The 20,968-nt window shown below is 31.9% G+C and overlaps 1 protein-coding gene across 2 annotated transcripts; it reads left to right on the plus strand.

Moving 5' to 3' along the window:
• On the plus strand, positions 1 to 5,075 carry LOC101256649 (hexokinase-3-like). 2 transcript variants are annotated; one of them, XM_010314953.4, is made up of 10 exons: positions 1 to 218; positions 333 to 814; positions 1,997 to 2,147; positions 2,256 to 2,438; positions 2,866 to 2,940; positions 3,480 to 3,635; positions 3,727 to 3,825; positions 3,911 to 4,038; positions 4,131 to 4,212; positions 4,343 to 5,075. In XM_010314953.4, exons 2-10 carry the CDS (start codon positions 543 to 545, stop codon positions 4,730 to 4,732), a joined length of 1,536 nt encoding a protein of 511 aa, XP_010313255.1. In that variant the 5' UTR covers positions 1 to 218; positions 333 to 542; the 3' UTR covers positions 4,733 to 5,075. The 2 variants fall into 2 exon arrangements, with proteins under 2 accessions (XP_010313255.1, XP_004251354.1); XM_004251306.5 differs by having other exon boundaries at positions 1 to 814.
• Positions 5,076 to 20,968: the final 15,893 nt, after the last annotated feature.

Here is a 20,968-nt window from a genome sequence, read left to right on the forward strand (position 1 = left end):
AACACACTCTCTCAGTACAAACACCACCGCCCTTTCTCTCTCTAAAATATTACCGGTCGTCGCCGGAGTAAATATCCGTCGACGTCGCCGGTGATAAGTCTCTCACCGGGGAAACAATCTCTCTTACAATTTCATTTTCATCAAACTTCGATATTTCAATAGACTGACGTTGTCATACTCTGACCGGCGGCAGTGGAGCGACGCCGGAGGAGAAGGAAGTAAGTTTCAGTTCCATTTCTAGTTTAAGTTTCAACTAATTTACTGCGGCATCATTCACGGTGATTGATTACCGGAAAGTACGCCGTGTTTTTAGTTTTTCTTTTCTTTTTTAGAACAGTGAGCTTATCGGGAAAAGGAAACGGCGACGTTTAATATCTCAGGGAACATTAAACGACGTTGTTTTAGTGAAGGTTTATTAAAAGGAGGGAGTTTTAAAACGGGGTTTTGTTTAAAAGACGGTGTCGTTTTTAAGGAAAATGGTTTGACTGATTCATTCTCGAAACGGGAGAAAGAAGAAAAGGAGAGGAAGGGAACGGTGTCGTATGGGGAGGTTAGGAGTTGGGTTAGCGGTGGGTTGTGCTATGGCGGCGTGTATTGTAGCAGCAGCTATGGTGGGTAAGAGGGTAAACAAGAGGAGTAAATGGTTGAAAATGGTGAAAGTTTTGGAAGAACTGGAGGAGTCATGTGATACTACTGTTTTTAGATTAAAGCAAGTAGTTGATGCTATGGCTGTTGAAATGCATGCTGGACTTGCTTCTGAAGGAGGGAGTAAACTTAAGATGTTGCTTACATATGTGGATAAACTCCCAAATGGGTATGTATGCAATCACACTCTTGCATTAAAGTTATTTACTAATACTAGCAACTTTTAGTTCCTTGTTATGTTTTTATTTTTCTCTTGCCTCATTTGATTTGTGCTTGATTGCTTATCTGCTACGTTTTTTGAAAATTTATGTGAATGTTTATGTAGGTACATATATGGATGCTTATTTCACTTGTTATTAGATGAATATATAATACCATGTTCCTTTTTTCTCTTTATGATTGTTTTGTTTTCTTTTGCTGATTCGTTTGCTCGTTGTGTATTGCTAGGGGTAATGTAAGCAAAGCATTGGTCGTTTTTTTTTCCGGGGGAGGGGGTGGGAGTGGGGGGTTACAAGTTTTTTTCCTTGAAAGGAGGGAGGGTTTGTGTGAAAGGTTGTGCTTTTGTGTTATATGGTAGTAGATCTTTTGTCTTTATGGATGATTAGGGGTGTTTGTGTTTGACTTTTTTTTTTGGATGTATATGCGTTTAGGGTCGTAAAGTACGAGGAACAATGCAATGTGCTCTTACTTTGTTCAACTAGTTTGATCATGGATAGAATTTGGGTCACTAGAGGATGTTTTTTACTCTCTCTCTAATGGGATTTCATGACTTATTCTTTAGATTTTTGTTCAAAGAATTTTTGATTAGATGAAAGGTAGTATTAGATCAGACTCTTCTTTTTGATTAATCATAATAGTCAAATACATAACAGCGTTGAGTGTCACAGTGACTAATTCGATCTTAACACGTGTCTCTTGCTTGTTTTTTTTTCTTCTTATCTTGTTGCTTTGACTGCATGTACACTCATTTGGTTATTTCATGCATGTGTTGGCTCTTAATATGAACATCAGGCATTGGATTCTTACCGGATCATCTTCCGGTTTCTTTGGACATAATATTGTTCTTATTTTATTTCCTTTGGTGTAAGGAGATGTACTTTTAAAAGTTGATAATGCAGTACTAGAGAAAGATTTACTTATCTTGTCCTAAAAAGAGAAACTTTATAATGGATTTTCTTCAAGATCAAATGCACATAAATAGAATGAGGCTTTTCTGGTTGAATGTCTCTTGAGTTGGTGAAACACAGGGGAATTCCTCGCTCTGTGTTGCAGTTTTAATGCTGGCTACTTAGTTATCTCTAATGATCATATTTTTGTTATTTGATAACTAATTTTGGGCTTATGATTTTAGGAGGGAGGAGGGAACATATTATGCTCTGGACCTTGGTGGTACAAACTTTAGAGTTTTGAGAGTCCACTTAGGAGATCAGAGGTCTGCTATTCTTGGACAAGATATTGAACGGCAACCCATTCCGCAGCACCTAATGACAAGCACAAGTGAGGTAGCTGAGTTTGTGCTTCTAATTATTTTATTATCTTCCTGCAAACAACAACTTTTTTATTTGATTTGATAGAGATCAACATTCGTTACCCTTTTTTATTATGTGTAGGATCTCTTTGATTTCATTGCTTCATCGCTAAAGGACTTCATTGAAAAGGAGGGTAATGACTTAGAACAGACTTCACCTAGGAGGAGAGGACTTGGTTTCACATTTTCATTTCCTGTGAAGCAATCTTCCGTCTCATCTGGCATTTTGATGAAATGGACAAAAGGCTTTGCGATTGAAGATACGGTTAGTTAACGAGAGTCTTTGCTCTTATATTCTATATAGTTCAAAGTTTGTAAATGCCTATGACTTACCTTATATGAATTAAGTCGTAATTATCGGTCTTGTGGGGTGTGACTCTTTCCTTTCAGTGCATGCATGTCGGTAGGAAATTTAGTACTGCTTGTGTTACTTGAACTGTACTGTACGACCATGCAAAGCTAACAGCTTGAAAAAGCTGTCTTCTTCTTTCGAGTCGTCTCAGTATTTCCTTTATATTACAAGTGAGAAATAGTTATCAGTGACGTGAATATGTGGTAAAGATCTATGAACCTCATATGCATGCCCTTGTTTTTATGGTCATTGCTACGGAATTTTCAATTTACATATATATTTTTGGATTGTCAATTTACAGTATAACTTTTTTTCTGTTCTCATGTTACTTTATTTGTAGATTGGGAGAGACGTTTCTGAATGTCTGCAACTAGCACTCTCCAGGAAAGGTCTAGATGTGCGGGTTGCAGCACTGGTGAGCAATTCCCTCTTCCAGTTTCTTGCTTAGACATATATCCTTGCTCATGTCTGTGAGACTTACTTTTGGATTCTTGCTATCTTCCACTAGGCTCATGTTATATGGTAGAAGGCCCCTTTGTTTTTACTTTTAGGTGTTACTCAGAGCTGTATGATATGAGATGTTAAACTTTTAAGCTATATATTTTCTCCACATAATAGGACAGTTATTTGTAGAGCTTATGTCAGTGAAGCTGTAAAATAGACGTCCTAACACTTACTTTTTGATCTCTGTAGATCATTAAAACAAAGAAAATGGGCATATATAGAAATTAATTTTTTTCTACTATCGAGTATCTTGCCTTCTTTGAATGTTCAGTCCAGGAAATCATTAGTTTATGAATGTCTTCCCTTGTGAATAAGTTGGAGAATTACTGTGGTTAATATTTTCTCCTTCGTCTTACGTAGTGTTTTCCTTCAAATTTTAATCGAGACTTGATTAGTTTTAGCTCTTGTGCAATGGGTATTAAAGCTTATTGTTGTTGCATTATGCCCCAGATAAATGACACTGTGGGAACTCTAGCTCTTGGACATTATAATGATGAAGACACAGTTGCTGCGGTTATAATTGGGACTGGCACTAATGCATGCTATTTGGAGCGGGCAGATGCAATTATTAAGTGTCAAGGTCTTCTAACTACATCTGGAAGCATGGTAATATTTACTTGCATATGTTCAAATTTTTTTAGGCTTAGTTCTTTTTATAAAAGTTTGCTTGCATGTTTTCCTACTTTCTGTATATTAGGTAGTCAATATGGAATGGGGAAACTTTTGGTCATCTCATTTACCAAGAACCTCATATGATATCGACTTGGATGTTGCCAGCCCTAACCCAAATGATCAGGTAAAGTCTTTATTTCTTGCAAACCCCGGTGTATTTTATATGACTTGACACACTTCAAGCATCATATTTGAGGATTGTGCTGCAGGGCTTTGAGAAAATGATATCAGGAATGTATTTGGGAGACATTGTCAGGAGAGTGCTCCTTAGAATGTCTAAGCAATCAGATGATTTCGGACCTTCATCTTCAAAATTAGCAGTTCCTTTCGTCTTGAGGTGCAACATGTTTTCTTCTCTCTTTTTCTATGAATATTTCTATGTGATGTCTGCAATTTAGTACTTATTAGTTTAACTGAAAATAATGACAGAACACCTTTGATGGCTGCTATGCATGAGGATGATTCACCTGACTTGAGTGAAGTAGCCAAAATCCTAGAAGAAGTTCTAGAGGTATACCCTTTTAATCTTCCTATCGTACACTTAAAATGATTGTGGCATATGATATTTGTCCACTTGTTCAATACTACTTGGCGTGTTGCTTACTTTCTTACTGTCTGATTCTTGGGCCCTCGACTTTCAGTTACCCGATGTGCCAGTGAAAGTCCGGAAGCTTGTTGTGAAGGTATGTGATGTCATTACTCGAAGGGCTGCTAGACTAGCAGCTGCTGGTATCGTAGGAATCTTGAAGAAGATTGGTCGAGATGGGAGTGGGGGCATAGCTAGTGGAAAATTCAGGAGTAATAGGCCAAGTCGGTTGAGAAGAACAGTTGTGGCTATCGAGGGTGGTTTATACACAAGTTACACCACATTCAGAGAATACCTGAATGAAGCGATGGCGGAAATTTTAGGGGAAGAAGTTTCCCCATATGTCATTCTTAGGGTCATGGAAGATGGATCAGGCACTGGAGCAGCTCTTGTTGCTGCTGCAAATTCACTCCCTGAGGCGGCGGATACAGTACAGCTGCAGTGAATAGAAGCAAATACTAATATATATATATATATATATATACATATATATATCTATACACAGCTTTGTAAATTGTAGAAAAATATCTCAATCCATCAAAAATGTAAAAGGGAGGTTGTGTATATGTGTCATATATGTCAAAATATGATATATTATGTAGTCTAGGATATCCCCATTGCTGTCTTAGAAATGATATTGGCTCATTGCAAGTTGAAGAAAATTAATGGTATTATTGATTTCAAGTCTTTGCCCCATTTCTTTATTTTGTGTATGTAAATACATGATCTTTTGAAATGCTCTCATTTAATTATTTATTCATTTGTTTTTATGTCTTAAAACACAACAACTATTTCTTTTCCATTTGTGTATTATTTTATGCTTTCATTTGTTCGATGATCTTTTATACTCACTTACGATTTGAATCGAAAAAAAATGTTTGCTTTTGAAAAAAATTATTTATTAGGTTGAACCAATTGAACGTTAATGGAAAAAAGAAGTCATTTTGGCCATGCAAGCTTTTTTCCATAAAGCTTATAAAGTAAAGGGATTCTCTAACTAGAAGTTGACCATTTGTCTTTTTGTTCTACTTTATGATATTAATTGATATGTTCGTGCTTCATATATTTTATTTCGATAGTCTCGTTAATTTTGTTGATATAAAATTACAAGAATTAAAATATGAAACTTAAGTATATAATGTGAAGAAAAAGATTGGAAAAAGAAGTACAACTAAAATGTCGATTGTTTTGAGTATATTATTAATGTTTTTTGGTTTGAGACTGAAATTATTATTAATTTAATTGAATTGTGGGTAAGAATTTAATAAATATCTAATTTTAAAATGACATGAACTATATTTTCTTTAATTTACCATTTTAGGGATATACGATATGACATCTAATCAATATCTGGATATAATTAGAGTAAATTCCTAATGTTATTTGAGGTATCATCAATCTAAAGAAACAAATTACTCAAAACATTTCCTTTTTTTTTTATTGATAGGGGCATATAAAACTTATAAACGTTTGTAATTAAGTGAAATAATTTTGTTAGTATGATTCATTGTACTAACTCATAGAAAATAATTTGTAACAAAATTTTTTTTTATAGCAAGTTAAATTATGGTACTTGATAATATAATTTGAAAAAAGAGAGATAGTATTTGCAAAAAATAGAAAAAAGTAAGATAAAATATTGCAAACTTAACAATTTCACAATTCTTGTTTAAAGAGATAATATAATATTATATTTTAACAAAGTGCGAAAATTTTCAAAAAGAAAATTCTAAGTACAAGATAATGAACAAGTGAAGTACATTTTTTTATTAAAAGAAAATCTAACATTTAGTTGAACCATATTGGTATGTGTGTTGTAAATTGTAATATCTATTGTCCTTTGTTTTCTCATAATTTGTACTAATAATGAAGAAGCTTAGGTAAATGTTTGTTTTCTCTTTATTTTTAAATTGAACAAATAAAATGAAACATTATTATTTTTTCATATCGAGATCAAACAATAGGAAACGAAAGGTAGTACTTCCTAATAAATGTATTTTTATGTCCGTATTTATCATGTGAAAGTTTCACTTTATTTGAATGACATTCGCTTCACACAGTTATTTATTTAAAGTTGCAAAAATTTAAGCATAAGAAGGCGAAGATCGAAGATTGCAACTCAAGTTATTACGTCAAAAGTAGTTCTTATAATGAGAGTAAATACCGAGTTGTAACAGTTTCAATTCAATAATGAGATCGTAGTTGATTGCGATATGGTTATTTTTGAGTTGTAATAATTTCTGGACTCAATAGAGTAATTGGACGGATAAAATTTGCAATAAGAAACGAGTTTAATTTCTTAGAGAGTAATAAGAACATTTTTGAGTGAATTGTTTAGTTGAGGTACTAAAATTAGTCTCATTACATTGCTGAGTTGCAATCTAAAACACTACGCTTGAGAAGTTAATAGAGAGTGGTGGTTGAAAATCTACACATTCTCTTTATTAACACTGCTCCTTAATGTATAGAGAGTTAGTCATTACGTTGTTTTTTTAAGAAAAGGTCTACTCTAACGGTTTATATACCTCTCATGTATCAATTTAATTTACGTGACACAGTTTAAATTTTCGAGAGAAATAAATGTTTGTCTATAATTTTTTGTATTAATATGTACTCCTTCCGTCCACTCTTACTTATCACACTTGGACTAGACATTAGGTATGTGCATTCGGTATTTCGATTCGATTTTGATTTTCTTTTCCAATTTTTTTTTGATTTTTGATTCTTGTAAAATGGTACCGAATATTAAACCGAAATATTCAATTTTTATTAATTTAATTTGGTTTTTATTAATTCGATTCGATTTTCTATTTCATTTTTTAATGGGCCTACTTAGTGGCTAGATGCCGGTCTGATTCTAAACTCGCTTGCTGTGCTGCTGCGGCTGCCTGCTAGGAAGGATGAATAATGAACGACTTGAAAGGAAGAGGAAGATGAATTGAGCAAGAGGAATACTTTCTACTTTTCTATTAAGTATAAAAGACAAAAGTTAAAAAAAATCACTTTTCAGATTCTTTTTTCTTTTTTTAAAAGATTATATAACAGTAATAATTGTTAATTAATATAATATAAATATAATATAAATTATAATATAATATTTTGGTTTAAACCGAAATTCAAAAATCAAAATAATATGTATTGAAAATCGAATCAAAATATCGAAAAATACAAAAAAGTAAACCAAAAATCAAAATAGTGAAAAAATTCGATTCGGTTCGATATTTCAATTTTCCGGTGTTTATGCCCATCCCTACTAGACATATCCATTAAGAAAACAACAATTGACATGTCTTTTTATTACATTATCCTTATTAATTAATGTTTAATACTTTCGATCTCTATTTACTTATCAAATATTTTCTAATTTAATTTCTCCTTTTACTTATCATTTTTGACAAATTAAGAAAACACAATTTTTTCTTTCTATTATACCTCATAATAACTATTGTCATTTATGAAAAAGATCTTTTTTTTTTCTTTTTGCTTTTTGTTTCATATATATAAATAATTCTCTGTAATTTTTTTGTTTTTCTAGTAATGAATGTGCTTCTATAGTTTTAAAAATGTCACGACATTTTAATACTACCACAGGCTGAAAGTATCTTTAATTATTTCTTGAGTAATTCAACACTATCACATGAATTTAAACAATAAAAGTGATTTCGTTTTATTTCTAAAGAAGAATGTATATATAATAAAAGATAATGAATATCTAAGAATTAAGATGTCATAATTCAAATTATAATGCATAACTTTAAATTTTGTCAATCGAGTCTATTATTTTTTTGGATAGGCCAATTCAATATTTTCACATAAAATTTATTTATTAAAAAATATTTTAAGATATCAAAGTTTAAATTAAAATACTTGAATTCAACTATTCATTAAATTTTAATACAATGTCTCAAATTTGTTGACGCTACATTACCCCTTTGGATATGACTCTGACTTTGTGCAAGCTAATTCTTTTGCAAGTACGCATAAAGTATCTCATATCAGCACGATTCAATTTTTTTTTTGAAATTTTAAAGAATATGATATAAATAATTTATCTTACTATGGACTTGCATTAAGGACATTGATTATCCAATAGATCTGAAGAACTACATACAATACATATTTAGTGGAACTTCTAAAATTAGAAGTAGCAACTAATTATAATACATTAGCTAATTGTGTAAATGATCACAACAAATGAATATTAATCAAACTAATTTACATTGATTTATCCTGCTATGTCCTGGGCCTTTTGCTCTTCTAACGTAAAAGGTGGTTGGCCATTCGTCATGGCCCAGGATTTCGCTGGACATCTCACCGGCGGGATTTGATATCCGCATCCGATCGAAGTTGTTTATCTCTATCTTTCTTCGTAAAGCAGATGTTTTTCAAGGTTACTCTTGGCCAAATCTAACTTCATTTTCTTATCAGCAGATCAACTCTGTTCAAGAGCAAGTTGACCTTCTTCGTTTTCGGCATTTCTATTCTAAAATAGTTTGCCAATTCAGTGCTTTATTTGTCGTGCTCGTGTGTCCAGCGGACAAATCCTATTTGAAATGGATGGTGTGAGTTTGTCAAATGCTCGACAAGCCGCTACATTAGCAACGCATAAACTATATTTATCAACCAAGTTTGTTCAGTTGTCGTAAGCTTTTTAATATAACCCAAATTGGTACACGCCAATTCCATTTCGCCGGATTGAAAGATCCATCAATCACTATGATATCTTTCTTAGAAAAGAAATTTCGTAAATTTTGCCTTTTTTGATCCCATGCTTTCCGTTGGTCAACAATTTCATCATTACGGTACTTATATATAGTAATAATATAAAATTTGAGATCATTTGACGTTTGTTTAATCAAAAGTCAATTCAAGACTTGAGCCTTCTCTTTTAGAATAATATCTAAAACCACATAATCTAATTCAATCAACTAATCACAATAAAATTTCGAAAATAACAACACCCAAATTATTTACTTTGAAAATGGGTCAAATCAATTTAAAAATTGAAATTAAAATATGAGGTTTGAATTCGAAAACCCTTTCTTGAAAATGTTACACAAGAAATTAGGAACACAATGGTGAAAACCATTTCAAAAAATGAATTAAAATTAGTTTACAATCATCATTTTACTTTAGAACTCAAATCCTAAAAAATCCTGTTATTTGTCAATAAAAATTTCAAATTTTGATGTTAAAATAATCAAAGAAAATTGAAATTTAAGGGTTACAAAGACTTACCCAATTGATTCTCCATGAAAAATCTCTTAAAACTCACCTCCACAAGGATTTCCCAATACTCAAGATGGGGAAGAAGTTGGGTATATCCCGAAATGACAGGGCAAAAAGGTCTCTAATGTCTTAAAAGTCACCATTGGATATACTTCATTCTTTGTTTTCGTGAATAGACCTCTCGTGAATGCGATGATGACTTCACTCAAGCGATGCTCGCTAAAGCGAAGCACACAAACACGAGAAAATATCAGCCAACTTTCAAATTATCGAATGGACCCTCTGATTTTGTTTGATACCCCGTACAATATAAATCATATATGAAAATTGTCTATGCTCGACGTTCTGGACACAATGAAACCATTGGAACATGAATCTGAGGTCTCCTTGACCCAAGTCCCTTGTAAGTCATAATAGTGGAACACAATGTCTAAAAAGGTCAAATCAAGCTAAGAATTTCTAAAAATGCAACCAAGACCTCACCAAGGCCTAAATCATCCCCCTAAAATATGATGGAACTCTCAGAATTTTGATCCGAACATTGAAATTCTGAATATTGACCAAAGTCAACCTAAATGCTAAAACCTCAAATTTCCAATGAAGAACCTCAAATTCTCAAAAAAGACTCTAAATCTGAAACATACAACAATCCTAGACCAAATCTCACCTTCTGGAGCTGATGAAATAGATGAAATACCATTTCGACCCTCAAAACTCTATAAGATATCGAAAATCACTTTCTAACAACTTAAGCCTTTCAAATTTCCCATAATTTACACTTTTAACTCAAAAATCAAAATTAATTTTCAAACTCATTTAAAATTGACTTGGGATCAAAATTGAGAGGGGTAAAATGATAGTTTTTACGAAAATTTCTAAAATTAACCTACCCAATCATTACAAAAGTAAAGCAAAGGTAAAGCATTCGCTAAATTTTTTTGATGATTTTATTTTCACTTAATACAATATTGAAAATTCTAAAAGAAAAGTTCAAAATTTATATTGGAAAAAGAAAGAAAACTATTAACTTTTACCAAAACTATTTTAAAACTTTGAACAAAATAACTCAAATTTTCATACTAATAAATAAACATTATACGATAATATCCGAGGTAATATGTTGCAAAGACATGACTAACATCTATTAATTAAATAGAATAAATCATTAATTTTATATTACTACGTGGGTTAACTAAATGTTTTGATGTCTGCTAAGAACACTATGTTAAAAAAATATATGCAAAAATAAAAAATACAACTCTAGATTATTATTTTTAATGTATTTATATGTATTTAATACCTCTTATTAAAATTTTGTTTGAAAAGACCCATTTAATTACGACGTACAATCATTGTTTGAACCATTATATTTTGATGATTAATCAACATTATCCTTGTTCATTAGCATATTGAAAACATGCAAACAAGTGATTTATCACAATGACACGCAAATAAGCATATTTTGATGTAATGTATTATGATAAACAATTTTATGAATCTGATTTTCGAGTAAGTATTTTAAATTTTCACTTAAAAGGAGGACAATTTGAACAACCCAATGGTAACAATAACTAAGTACTTTGAATTTTATTCGCGGAATGTTGATTCAAACTTTTCATTCTTTGAATAAATTATCACTCAAAAAGTTGAAAACCACCCACAAGAAGCTTATATGACATTAAAGGTACACTGAGAGTGAAGTTGATAGTTTTGGTACACACTCTTTTTTGGAATTTAATGTATTTTGATTATTAACATAATAAATTGTAAATTATTATTTTATCTCTACATTAAATTAAAATATTATAATTTATGTAATTAATTAAATATTAAATACTGAATCGTTATAAAATAAATTGTTCCTTCCATATTAACTACAAATTAAACATATAAAGTATTTCATAATAAATTGAGTCTCTTTGAATTAATTAATACATCATATAGAATAGAATGCATTGTAATTGTGCATCTCATAATTTTGATGCCTTTTTGTGTTCTTAACTGAATTCTGTGTAAATTAGGTATATAGGAATTTTAATTTATAACATTTAATATTTTAATCTATAACATTTTGTTAATAAATATAATGTTAATTATAGTTTATTAAAAAGAGTTGTTATAAACAATTAATTAAAAAAAGGGATAAACTAACAATGGATAATTAATATACAAACTAATAATGGAAAATGAGATACTTAATTAATTACATTAAATGTAGTTAGCACGTTTTGAAACTGTATACTAGCTCGTTTTAAGGGATTTTAATTAAAAATTAATATTAAATCAACACGTTTTTAAGGATATAAAAAATTTTCAGATTAACATCACTGCCTTAAATATCTTTAGTTAGTTTAAATGATATTTTTTTTGATTTAATTCCTTAAAAAACTCTACCAGATTTTAACGATTATTTTTAGATTTGTGGATTATTTTCAGATTGGCATTTTGAAATCTATTTGCATCATCGTTATAAGTTCATCTTTTTTTTTTTCAAATTTTCACGATAATTTTCAGATTGACATCAACTTAGAAGTCATTTTCCCCAAAATTTCACGATTATTTTCATATCTGCATATTTCAATTCGTTTTTTTTAGTAACCTTATAAATTTTGGCGTTTGAAACAATTTGATTTGACCTGATGGAGAACATTATGTCAATATTAATTAAACATGGTGAAAAGTGGAATTCATCAGATTGATTTTTAATTATGATTTGTTTCTTTTAATTATGAAATGTTGATTTTAATTAAATGTTTTTTACAAGTGGAACAGTGTTCAATTTTTGATAACTATATTATCTGAAAACAGTTTGTATAATTTTTTTTGAATGAAATAGTTTTGTTACATATAGCGTATTTGAAGTCTGAAGTTTGTATTATTAGTGTATGAAACGTGTATCCATTGTTTATGAAAGTCCTTTTTAAAAAAAAATAATATTTTAGTTTCTATTGAAATTAGAATATATGTTTTTGTATTAATTTTGTATTGAAATTATATTGTGTTTGTTTAATTGGAATAGTTTGTATACAGTGAATGATATATTAAATGTGTATGAATTACATGAACTGATTATAAACGGTCATCTTCTTTTCAAAAGTTTTCCAATTTAAACTTGTGGTAAAAATTTGACTAGGGGACTTTGTCAAAGTCTCAGAAGTTTTCTGCAATTAATCTATTTGGAATAGATGGATAAAAAACAAAATCAGAAATTGGTTCAGATTTTAGACCGATTGCAACGATCAACTCTTTTAAGTCAAAATGTAACTCTGTACCATTTACATTAATAATAAACATGTCATCCCTGTTAATTTTAGATTCAAGAAAAAAAGTATGACGCAACAATTAACATCGGATTTTTATGTTATGTAAATCACCCCCTTCTCTATATTATTAAACAAATGAATATGGAACACAGAAAAAGAAGCATCACCACCAAATTGATTCCATACTTCATGTGAAACAACTTTTGTTAGTATGATTCATTTTACTTCTTTGTATAAAAAAGAAATAATTAAAATCATTCCAAGGTTTGACATTTGCTGATAAAATAAGAAAAAGTAAAATACAATGTTGAGATGGATTAGATTGAGACCTATGCGATTTTAAGAGAAAAAATAGCATACTTTTGAACTAGATCTATGTTACTATAATTTATATAAAATTAAATCATGTTACTTGTTAATATAATTTAAAAAAATAATAATCATATTTGCATAAAGTAGAAATAAAAAAGAACATAAACTTGATCATTTCACAATTCACGTTTAAATAAAACTAGAAATTACATTCTAACGAACCGACAATGCTAGTGCTCAAAGTCATTTCTACGACCTCTTCCTTATCATTAAATCAATATATATATATATATATATATATATTTAATTATTTATTTATTTAATTTCCTAATATGAATTTATAAAAAGTTACTGAATTCATCTAGCCTCATAAACTCTACTAAGCTCCGTCTCTGTCTGTCACGGGGGTGAAACTTTAACACCTTCTCCAGAATCGCTATGATCACCAACAATGAGACCAGTTAAACCATTTTTATAAACATCAACATCAACATCCCAACCAGAAGGAGCGATTTCCTCAATTAGTGTCCTGACTTGAACCAAATTTGTTCCTTTCTTTTTCATCTGTTACGCGAATTCAAGCTCTTCAAGTAAATTTGAATCAATTTTCGAATGCCAATCAATTTCATCGATGTGTAGATCAAGATTTGGCAGCTCCAAATTGTCAAAACGCAAATTACGAAAATCAACATAAAATTTATTTTTAGCATCATAAAATGCTTTTGCACTAGCTGAATCATCCCAATTTAGTATTTCATAATAGAAACGAGTATTTTCCTTGTAACGCAAGAAATCTTCCCATGATTCAAATGAACTATTCTTTAAGCAAAATTCCTTCTCCCAAGAAGGAATTATTACTGGCCTCCAAACCCCTAAGATATATCAATCAAATTAGTTATGTTATAAAGTTTGTGATGCGAATTGAAAGAACTTTTTTTGATTAAGTGATTTTTTCTGATTAAAAACTTTCATGGTTCATAACATTTATTTAATGTATATAATAGAACAGGAGTTCATAAATTTCAATAAAGAAATTCAATTGAATTTTCTCTCGAGTCATTTTTGAATTATATAACACAAGAAATTTTGATCTTTGAATTAAAGAAAAAAAAATCTTACATTGTTGAGTTGTTCTTGTGCTTTGCCTTTGCTCGCGACATTGATATTTTTTTGATTTGAACTCCATGATTTTATTTTATTTTTGTGATGGAAGTAACAAATTAGAACTTAAAGAAGAGGTCTATAAATAATTACCACAATGTGAACTGTCTTAATGTGAACCTAATCTATATAGGAAACTAACTACAAACGATAAAATATTCAGTGGATTACAAAATTTGACCGAAAAAGGTAATAAATCTAAATAATACTTTTTAATACAAATAAGTAATTGTAGATATAAAAGCCAAAAAAAAAAGTGAGATATGCAATTTAAATTTTAAAAATATTATATATAGAGTTCTTTCTTAGGAGAATCAATTGACAATTAAGTGGTACTATTTTCTTATGTGCACGTAGCACCAACTACTTCATTATCCCTCTGTTAAATTGACGACAAGTTACGAGTCATATATATCTTTTATATTTTTTGATTATTCATATGGTTATACTTCATATTTTAGCACAATGTTTTGTATTTGACTTGACTAATAAAACTCTAGTGGATTCCATTTGTCTTCTTAATTAGGGAAAAAAGTTCAAATTTTCTCTTTCGCTAAGGTTTAAATTATCCTTAGTTATACATAATTAATATGTAATAGAGTCGAAAGTAAACATGATACTATTTATATATGACTGATAAAGGTATGAACGACCTCAAAGTATAACAAGCCAAATTAACTCATCAGGCCCAAGATCACTAGGATTACACTTTGATTTAATTCTATATAAGTAGTAAACATACTTCTATCTATTTAAATTCAAACGAAAATTATCATATGGAGAGGTTTCGTACCCTTTTTTGACACATTAGTAAAAAATAAATTAAAAAGATGATAACATAGCAACATAATATATTATTAGAGTAGATATGTCATCGTATATAGAGGATTGGGGGATCATCACCCCTAACCCTAGTTATTAATTTAGCTACTCATAACTAGTGTATAACACTAATTATAATAAATTAAACTACTAGAAATAAATGAATATAAAAGAAATAAGAGAAATGTTTGATTAAAGCAGCACTTGCAAGTGAATCTTGTTTGTTCCACAATAATCATTCTAAGACTATAAATTAAACCCTAGAAACTGAGAATAATAAATTTCATTCTATAATTCAAATCCTAATATTCATTCTAAATTTTGTTCCACTTTAAAACATCATCAATAGACATACATATAATAATAGGGTTGAAATTCTAATTCCAATTACTCTATGCATTAACATGGGGTCTATCTCGTAACAACATATCACCAATAAATACAAAATTATTCACAAGGTTATACTAAAAATTAATCTAAAAATATGGGTAAATATGATGTTTAATTGCATAAATACACCTAAAATCAACACCTCATAGTTAGAACTTTTTTCTAACACCCGAAAAGACTCTAAGCTCAAACTCGAACTATTATTCATAAGTGTAAGGGTTTGTACTAAATGATTCTTAATTGTGCATAGGTTCTAAATTCAATTCTTTAGTGTTGGAAAATATTTGGAGATAGAATAAGGCATATAAGAATCCTCTAGCACAAAGTTGAGTTGAACGTTTCCTTATTGATCGAGTTTCCATATAAGATATTACTTGGATCAACTTCAAATGATCATATCTAATAGAATATTAAGAGTTAGGTGACCCATAACCTATCAAATTAAAAGTCTATGAATCTTCTATCAACCTCCACCAAGTTTTCATCATTCTGAGTTTGGAGTAGAGAGTTGTTCTATTCTAGGTGTTTTGATGATCCTCACAAATGCAGGGACCTGGTACCTAACAGGGTTCTCTAATCAGATACAAATGGGGTACAGTCGTAAAAGATGTCATGTGAGGTGGTAGGTGAAGAGTGCAGTGTCCTACACCAATAAAAAGAGCGGACGAGATTGTATGTTTCAGTATCCCACAAATGCAGGGACCAACCTAGGCACAGTTCTCTCCATCTGATACAAAAAGGTATACAACTGTAAAGCTGTCTTGTCAGTGGTAGGTGAGGCGCCAGCGTACTGAACCAATCAGAATGGAAGAGGTTGTCCTTTTCAAGAACTCATAGAAGTTTCCAAGGGACCTATCCCCGCAAGCAAGGGACCTGTTCCCCGCAAGACTGCGACGTGAAAAGGACGAAAAGACAACTATCAAAAAATGGTCAAGTCTGAGGGGTGGGTGCACAACTTTTTATGACAGCAGGCTCTCAGCCGATAGCCTTGTCCCAAGAGTTTGTGTCCATTTGAACATAGTCTCTTATCCAACAACACAACACAAGTTTTGGCAAACAAAAGTTTTGGATTTCAAAAATCCAAAAGTTCAAAAGGCAAAGGTCATCTTCAAAAAGGATCATCCTAAGAGCAATAGGGACATGATAGAGCTGCAAGCTACTTAGTTGTTTTAGGATTATTTCTTCCATGCTTACATTGTAAATCTGTTCCTAATCTATAAAGGATTCAGATTCTTTGGTTTGTTGAAAAGTCTAAGTTAGTTGAGTCAAACTAATTTAGTGGGCAAGGAAACAACATAAAAGGAGATCAGGGCTACAAAAGAGTCGGTCTTGCATTTAAAGATTGTGGAGAAAGTTCATCAAACTATTCCAAACCACGGAATAGACTGAAGAAGGGACATGGTCCTGTGTATGGCCAATAGAAGAACTTGCAGAAGAAGGGACCTAGTCCTGCTGTTCAACAAAAGAATCAACATAAGAAAGGACCTGGTCTTGCTTCTGTTCCTAAGTTGAAAAATATCAATCTGCCTCACTAGACAAAGAGTTCTCTTATCACTCCTTTATCCGCTTACTAGGAACTTCAACTGAAGTGGGTTCCCAAGGCTAACACGTGATATGACACTCTTGTGAGAGGAAGTGAAAACAACCAGTGTCGATTCATGAATGGTGGATGCTCAAAGCACTGTACTTCCTCTCTCTCAAGGCACTTCAAAGTTGAGGTGTCTCATTTGATGATGGCAAGAAAAGGTATGTTCTTTTTTGAAGACATGGTTTGAAAATTTATGGAATACACTATTGAAGTTTTGTACTATGTCAATGGTTAAAGTATAATCTTTCAAATATTTCATAGATGTGTGATGAATAAAAATAAAGTGAAGTTGTTATAAATGGGTTGTCACAATTTTGCTCTCTCAGATGATCTTGATAGAAAAGAGATGCAAGAACATGTGCATTATTGATCTGATTACTATTCATTGTGACACTCTCACTTGCCTTGGTGCTGCTGAGGTATGAAAAGACAGACATGCTCTGGTGAACGTTTGTCTACAAAAAAAACTTGTGTCAATGGACCTGGTACCTAGTCTGCACAAAATGAAATTTTCAGATGACAAAGTTTGTGCTGTTGGTGTTAAAGAGAAGCAGATCAGACCATCCTTCAGGTAGAATAAGCAGGCACTTAGTCTTCCAAAGAACTTTCAACAAAAGTGTTAAATACTACATGTTCTGTGACCCAAATGATGATATTGAGAAGTTTGATCTCAATATTGATGAAAGAATAGTTGTGGTACACTCTTCCTCCAGCAAGGCTTATCAGGTATATACTAAAAATGGTTATGTATTTATTTATCAGTCTAGAAGAGTTTAGAAGTTGCAAAGACAGATGTTTCTGAGATAGAAGAGCTGCTTCGGAATCAGAGAGATAGTTTAAATAGTGAACTTGTTGAAGAACATTCTCTTCATGAATCCAGCAATCTCATGGAAGCTGATGCATATGATAAACTAATGAGGGACCCGGTCCTCTAGAAAGTGTTGAACAGAGATAATGCAGTTCAAACTGATAATGTGAATTTTGAAGCTGAGAATGAAGAAAATGATCAAGATCAGTTTGAAAGAAGCAAACTATGACAGTCAGTTCCCAAACAAGCTGATCGGGTTGTCTAAGTTGCTCCTCAATAATGGCTTCAAGAGAGGTAAAATTGTCACAAAACCCTCTCTTTGAATTCACTATGAAAGGAATTGCTGATTATTCAGGTACATATTGATGATGTCATTTTTGAGTCAATCTTTGAGGTTTTGTGTGAAGAGTTTATGCATAATGGAAGAATTAAATCTCTTTTTGGAGTTGTAGATCAAGCAAACCTCAAAAGATACCTTTGGTTGTCAATAAAAATACATTTGTGAGTTGCTCAAATGACTTAACATACTTGAAATCAAGACAATGTTATAGAGGGGCAATGTCATCATGATGTTTTGCAAAGTGGAAGATCGAGTGTCTGACATCTTCACTCAGGTCTTAAGCTAGGATTAGTGTGTACTCATAGTGACTTAGCTGAAGGGAAGAAAAGAGCACAGCATGATCAGGGCAATTGATGTATGAACAAAGAAAGGGACCTGGTACTAGTTCAAAGAAACTGCTAAAAGTGTTTCATGTTATGGGTGCCTAGACTATTCATACTATCGTAGGCACTAACTTCAATATGGATGCTGATGAACCGGTTTCAAAGACTCATGTACAAAGAAATCACTTTAAGATTGCTCGTAGAATCTGAAGATATTTTAAGAAGACAGGGGACCTGGTCCTATTCTGTCCACCTGAGACTTTTTTATTTGAAGCACATGGTGATGATGATTGTGCTGGGTATCAAGCTGATGGAAAGAGTACGTCAAGAGTGGATTATGTTGCGGGCTGATCTTTTACTCATGGGGAATTAAAATGCAATATCAGTTGCTCTTTCATCAATTGAGGCAGAGAATTTAGCAAGTGCATCTTGATGGGTTTAACTCTTGTGGATCAAGCAATATCTTGAAGCTGTTAAAAAGACCTGACTGAGATAATCAATCTGATGTTGGGAATGCTGAAACATTCTTGAATGGATCCTGCCTAAAGCAATCAACTCTTTCATGATTATGAAAAGGAAGTAGGTATCCTTGATTTTCAGTTATGTTTGTTTTATCAAGTTCAGTTTCATACCTTTTATAGGTATACTTCCTCTCTCTTTCTTTATATTTCATATTTCTTTCTATTTTCCCAGAAAAATCAATTTACCTTCAAATATCAGAGTTTATTTTTAAATTATCTTTTTTCCTCTCTCAAAACACACTTGAAGTTGTTAAACTCTTTGCTCTTACTGGAGATTTCTCTTATAAAGATGTTTTAAGTGTGAAGAGGGACCAGGTACCCATGAAATATGAAGAAGTGGAAAAGATGATGTCTGAAAAGAGAGAAGTTGATACTCTGAGAACTCAAAGTATTCTGTATAGGAAGGTGTCTGATTGTAAAAAAAATCTTTTTGGTTCCTCAATTGTTGTTTTATGCATCTCGGAGGCCTTAAGTTGTTTGTGTTACAAATCCTTCTATTATGAGAAAATCATGCAGTTGCTGGAAGCTATGACAGTTGCTCGTGTTAACTGGAATATTGAAATGAGTTGTCTAAAAGTCCAGCTTCTGAAATAACACTATCAGAGGGACCAGGTTCCAAAACACAAAAAAATTTTTTAAAAAGTTGGCCCTGAAGGTTCAACATACAAGTTGGGCTGCACAACATGTTGAACGTTAAGAGAAGATTCTGAAAATGTCATGCAAGGGGATTTGCTCTACTAATTCTATTCTTTCAATCCCTTGCCTCTAAATCATCCCTTCTCTTCCTACCTCTCTATGTCAGTCCTCATTTCTCTCTTTGGGCATTTTTCTGGTTTTCATTTGTAACCATACTTGCAATGCTTTGATGACTGATCTTTTGTTTATGGATGCTAAATGTCTTATTTTAACTGACTTGTCTCATTACTTTATGCCTTTTTACTCATGCTCAGTGTTGCCCAAGTTTACTGCTTAACCCTTTTTTATGATGTCAAAAGAGGAAAAGTTGTTAAGGTAAGGTATGAGATCAATAGTGTTATAACTGCTTGAAGAAGACATGGTCAAATCGACAGGAGGAATCAATGGTATCTACTTGAAGCGATAGGTCATACTGATATGGGAATAAATGTTTGTTGCTTGCTACTGACGAGGACTTGGTCCTGTTGATAGGGAGAAAAAGATGTTTGTCATCATCAAAAAGGGGAAAGATGATATATTGATGTGTTGATAATTTGACAAACTTCAGGGATGATTAAACTCCAGTTACCCAAGAATAATTTTTTATAGGGGGAACTGATGAATAAGTAAGTCATCATCAAAAAGGAGGAAAATGCTATGTTGATATTTTGATGAGTTGACAAACTTCGAGATGATGAAACTCCAGTTACCCTAAGAATTCTTTTTGATAGAGGGAACTGGTGAATAAGTATGTTATCATCAAAAAGGGGGAAAACGTTAGTTGGAAGCTGAGTTAAGATGATAGCTCAAACTTGATATGAAGTTTTGATGATTTAACAAACTTATCGATCTAACAAAGAACCAAATCCTTGTTATTGGAACTGCTGACAATGAGATGAATGATAAATTTAGTGTAAGGTATATTTGTGTGCTATCATCAAAAAAGGGGGGGAAATGTTCTATTCTAGGTGTTTTGATGATCCTCACAAATGCAGGGACCTGGTCCCTGGCAGAGTTCTCTCATCAGATACAAATGGGGTACAACTGTAAAAGTTGTCATGTTAGGTGGTAGGTGAAAAGTTCAGTGTCCTACACCAATAAAAAGAGCGGACGGGATTGTATGTTTCAGTATCTCACAAATGCAGGGACCTGGTCCCAAGCTGAGTTCTCTCCATATGATACAAAATGGTGTACAACTGTAAAGTTGTCCTGTCAGTGGCAGGTGAGGCGCCAGCGTACTGAACCAATT

Source organism: Solanum lycopersicum, chromosome 11 (assembly GCF_036512215.1).
Source record: "Solanum lycopersicum chromosome 11, SLM_r2.1".
NCBI lineage: Eukaryota > Viridiplantae > Streptophyta > Magnoliopsida > Solanales > Solanaceae > Solanum > Solanum lycopersicum.

Excerpts from the sequence above, each read along its gene's own strand:
- LOC101256649 (XM_004251306.5), top strand. The coding sequence starts at position 543 with ATGGGGAGGTTAGGAGTTGGGTTAGCGGTGGGTTGTGCTATGGCGGCG. Across the intron at positions 815-1,996 it reads GTGGATAAACTCCCAAATGG|GAGGGAGGAGGGAACATATT; the intron begins GTATGTATGCAA and ends TTATGATTTTAG. Across the intron at positions 2,148-2,255 it reads TAATGACAAGCACAAGTGAG|GATCTCTTTGATTTCATTGC; the intron begins GTAGCTGAGTTT and ends TATTATGTGTAG.